This window comes from Oncorhynchus masou, chromosome 24 (assembly GCF_036934945.1).
Source record: "Oncorhynchus masou masou isolate Uvic2021 chromosome 24, UVic_Omas_1.1, whole genome shotgun sequence".
NCBI lineage: Eukaryota > Metazoa > Chordata > Actinopteri > Salmoniformes > Salmonidae > Oncorhynchus > Oncorhynchus masou.
In genome coordinates, this window is record NC_088235.1 from 98,980,956 (window position 1) to 98,985,634 (window position 4,679).

Below are 4,679 nucleotides of genomic sequence, written 5' to 3' on the forward strand. Positions count from 1 at the left end.
TTCACAAAACGCTCATTTTTGCTCATCTACTTCCTCATCTACTTCCCCTTCCTCTATTCACTAACGATTGGGTTGGGGCAGCCAGGTGTGTGTGTGTGTGTGTGTGTGTGTGTGTGTGTGTGTGTGTGTGTGTGTGTGTGTGTGTGTGTGTGTGTGTGTGTGTGTGTGTGTTCGTGTGTGGTTGATGTGTATCTGTGTGCGCGTGCGTGTGCAGAGCGCGAGAGAGCACACAGTATATGGTATTGAGAGTCAGCATGTCGTCCTCAAAGAACAACGACTACAGTGTGTATCTGACATATGGTGGCGCACGCCTTAGCGAGCGGAGTGGCCGAATGGAGGGAATGCCACGGGCTAAAATAGTTGCGCAGATTCATTCAAACCCAATGGTGCATTTCACATGCAATGACAGAGTATATAAATTGTTTAACTAAAGAAAGCTCACAACATCATGAATTTTAATGCGTTTTTAATTACTATATGGCCCATATATACTGTGCGCCATGGATATGTTGGCAATAGGTTACGATGCGCAAAACGTATTGACATATTGGCTATATACTTAAACCTCACACTGCAAATAAAAAAAAACACTGATTCGATACTAATAGCATTAATGTACAATAACCAACATTTTATTAACCCCTTATGTGCACTGTAATGCACATAATCTTATTAAGCGTGAATCTTCTCTGAACTGCCACAGGGCCACTGTTGCTATTTGTAGCGGGCAACGGACACTGAGAGGGAGGCATACCGTCCGACACTCATGGAGAGCCGGCCACAAGGCAGCCACATTCCGACGAGTGTCAAAGTATTGCCGATTACCACAAATTAACTCACATCAATATTTAATGAGTAAGCCTAAGTAACCCATGACCCTGAGTAACCCTGAGTCACACAAACATCGACCCGCAGCCTTTAGCCCTAAGGCAGTGGTTCTCTAACAGAAACAGACCAACCCAGCTCAGAACCTTCATAGAAAGAGCGACATTTAGAAGAGTGAGGCGCCTACCTTGTTTCTGCGCGGGGAGCAAAAAGGTGTTGAGTTTTTTGGACGCTGCGCTGGAGCACGCGCCCCGTCCCTCTAGCAAGGCTTGCAGTGGTCGGGTCTCCCCGGGTTGGAACTGACAAATCAGCCCGGAGCCACAGCGCCCGGTGTACACTCCACACGCCTGACCCTCAGCAAGGGCGCACGACAGACAGCACCCGCAGCCGGGCTCCCGCACCCTCTCTGCGCAGTCTTTTGGCAGCGGCTTGCACTCCATAAGAGCCCCGGCGTCACACGGCTCGCATCGGACCACCGGTCCCACGGTCTCCGCGAACCGGGTGAATGCTGCGAGCACCGCAGTGAGACAAAGCACGCATAGACCGGGCATTCTGATAAGCTGGTCACAAAGGGACAGTATGCGAGTTGTCACGTAAGCTTAAGGGGACTCTCTGTGTCACAGCGAACCGGCTAGACTTCTCCATCTGTATTTTCTTTTAAGCGAACTTGTCGTTTTATACAGGCGGGAAAAAGAGCCAACAAGTCACACCCTCCGAATGAATAACGTAAACGGAGAGCCCCGATCCAGAGGAACCGCCGACGTTGACGACACAGGCTCGAGAATTACATTAATAACGGTTTAGAACCGATTCACAGGTGGATTAGGCCTATTCTATGAATTTACAGTATTTATTGTTTAACTATCACTTTGTACACAATGTTTAGTATATAGGCCTACTATTTTGTTGTATTTTAATTGATTAAAGCAGGCAATACGCTTATTTAATTTAGAGTTATGAGCCAAGTAAAATGTGAAACATAAAGGACTAGTTTCCCTGACACAGATTATGCCAAATCCTGGACCAAAACGTATGTTACATTCTCAATTGAACGTGTTTGTAGTCCAGGACTAAAGTTAATATAGGTTGGGACACCAGCCCCATAGGGTAGGAGGTTTTCAAATGAACAGAACACTAGATATGGTCTGAATCACTTTCCCTTTGCTATACCAATGGTTTACCTGCTGGCTATACCAGTGGTTTTCCCTTGGCTATACCAGTGGTTTTCCTGCTGGCTATAGCAGTGATTTTCCTTTGGCTATACCAGTGGTTTTCCCTTGGCTATACCAGTGGTTTTCCCTTGGCTATACCAGTGGTTTTCCCTTGGCTATACCAGTGGTTTTCCCTTGGTTATACCAGTGGTTTTCCTGCTGGCTATACCAGTGGTTTTCATGCTGGCTATACCAGTGGTTTTCCTGCTGGCTATACATGTGGTTTTCACTTGGCTATACCAGTGGTTTTCCCTTGGCTATACCAGTGGTTTCCCCTTGGCTATACCAGTGGTTTCCTTTGGCTATACCAGTGGTTTTCACTTGGCTATACCAGTGGTTTTCCCTTGGCTATACCAGTGGTTTTCCTGCCGGCTATACCAGTGGTTTTCCTGCTGGCTATACCAGTGGTTTTCCTGCTGGCTATACCAGTGGTTTTCCTTCTGGCTATACCAGTGGTTTTCCTGCTGGCTATACTAGTGGTTTTCCTGCTGGCTTTACCAGTGGTTTTCCCTTGGCTATACCAGTGGTTTTCCCTTGGCTATACCAGTGGTTTTCCTGCTGGCTATACCAGTGGTTTTCCCTTGGCTATACCAGTGGTTTTCCTGCTGGCTATACCAGTGGTTTTCCTGCTGGCTATACCAGTGGTTTTCCCTTGGCTATACCAGGGGTTTTCCTTGGCTATACCAGTGGTTTCCCCTTGGCTATACCAGTGGTTTCCCTTGGCTATACCAGTGGTTTTCCTTGGCTATACCAGTGGTTTTCACTTGGCTATACCAGTGGTTTTCCCTGGCTATACCAGTGGTTTTCCTGCTGGCTATACCAGTGGTTTTCCTGCTGGCTATACCAGTGGTTTTCCTGCTGGCTACACCAGTGGTTTTCCTGCTGGCTACACCAGTGGTTTTCCTGCTGGCTATACCAGTGGTTTTCCTGCTGGCTATACCAGTGATTTTCCTGCTGGATAAACCAGTGGTTTTCCCTTGGCTATACCAGTGGTTTTCCTGCTGGATATACCAGTGGTTTTCCTGCTGGCTATACCAGTGGTTTTTCTGCTGGCTATACCAGTGATTTTCCTGCTGGCTATACCAGTGGTTTTCCTGCTGGCTATACCAGTGGTTTTCCTGCTGGCTATACCAGTGGTTTTCCTTGGCTATACCAGTGGTTTTCCTGCTGGCTATACCAGTGGTTTTCCTGCTGGCTATACCAGTGGTTTTCCTTTGCTATATCAGTGGTTTTCCTGCTGGCTATACCAGTGGGTTTCCGGCTGGCTATACCAGTGGTTTTCCTGCTGGCTATACCAGTGGTTTTTCTGCTGGCTATACCAGTGATTTTCCTGCTGGCTATACCAGTGGTTTTCCTGCTGGCTATACCAGTGGTTTTCCTGCTGGCTATACCAGTGGTTTTCCCTTGGCTATACCAGTGGTTTTCCTGCTGGCTATACCAGTGGTTTTCCTGCTGGCTATACCAGTGGTTTTCCTGCTGGCTATACCAGTGGTTTTCACTTGGCTATACCAGTGGTTTTCCCTTGGCTATACCAGTGGTTTCCCCTTGGCTATACCAGTGGTTTTCCCTTGGCTATACCAGTGGTTTTCACTTGGCTATACCAGTGGTTTTCCCTTGGCTATACCAGTGGTTTTCCTGCTGGCTATACCAGTGGTTTTCCTGCTGGCTATACCAGTGGTTTTCCTGCTGGCTACACCAGTGGTTTTCCTGCTGGCTACACCAGTGGTTTTCCTGCTGGCTACACCAGTGGTTTTCCTGCTGGCTATACCAGTGGTGTTCCTGCTGGCTATACCAGTGGTTGTCCCTTGGCTATACCAGTGGTTTTCCTTTGGCTATACCAGTGGTTTTCCTGCTGGCTATACCAATGGTTTTCATGCTGGCTATACCAGTGGTTTTCCTTCTGGCTATACCAGTGGTTTTCCGCTGGCTATACCAGTGGTTTTCCTGCTGGCTATACCAGTGGTTTTCCCTTGGCTATACCAGTGGTTTGCCCTTGGCTATACCAGTGGTTTTCCTGCTGGCTATACCAGTGGTTTTCCCTTGGATATTACCAGTGTTTTTCCTGCTGGCTATACCAGTGGTTTTCCTGCTGGCTATACCAGTGGTTTTCCCTTGGCTATACCAGAGGTTTTCCCTTGGCTATACCAGTGGTTTCCCCTTGGCTATACCAGTGGTTTCCCTGGCTATACCAGTGGTTTTCCCTTGGCTATACCAGTGGTTTTCACTTGGCTATACCAGTGGTTTTCCCTTGGCTATACCAGTGGTTTGCCTGCTGGCTATACCAGTGGTTTTCCTGCTGGCTATACCAGTGGTTTTCCTGCTGGCTACACCAGTGGTTTTCCTGCTGGCTACACCAGTGGTTTTCCTGCTGGCTATACCAGTGGTTTTCCTGCTGGCTATACCAGTGATTTTCCTGCTGGATAAACCAGTGGTTTTCCTTTGGCTATACCAGTGGTTTTCCTGCTGGCAATACCAGTGGTTTTCCTGCTGGCTATACCAGTGGTTTTTCTGCTGGCTATACCAGTGATTTTCCTGCTGGCTATACCAGTGGTTTTCCTGCTGGCTATACCAGTGGTTTTCCTGCTGGCTATACCAGTGGTTTTCCCTTGGCTATACCAGTGGTTTTCCTGCTGGCTATACCAG

The 4,679-nt window shown here is 47.9% G+C and overlaps 1 protein-coding gene across 1 annotated transcript in view; it reads right to left on the reverse strand.

Moving 5' to 3' along the window:
* The window catches only part of igfbp3 (insulin-like growth factor binding protein 3), a 90,364-nt gene extending 88,902 nt beyond the window's left edge, over nucleotides 1–1,462 (reverse strand). Inside the window, exon 1 of the mRNA XM_064935833.1 lies at nucleotides 1,013–1,462. Within this exon, the coding sequence (XP_064791905.1) occupies nucleotides 1,013–1,376 (364 nt within the window). The 5' untranslated portion in view covers nucleotides 1,377–1,462. The remainder of the gene's footprint in view (nucleotides 1–1,012) is intronic.
* Nucleotides 1,463–4,679: the final 3,217 nt, after the last annotated feature.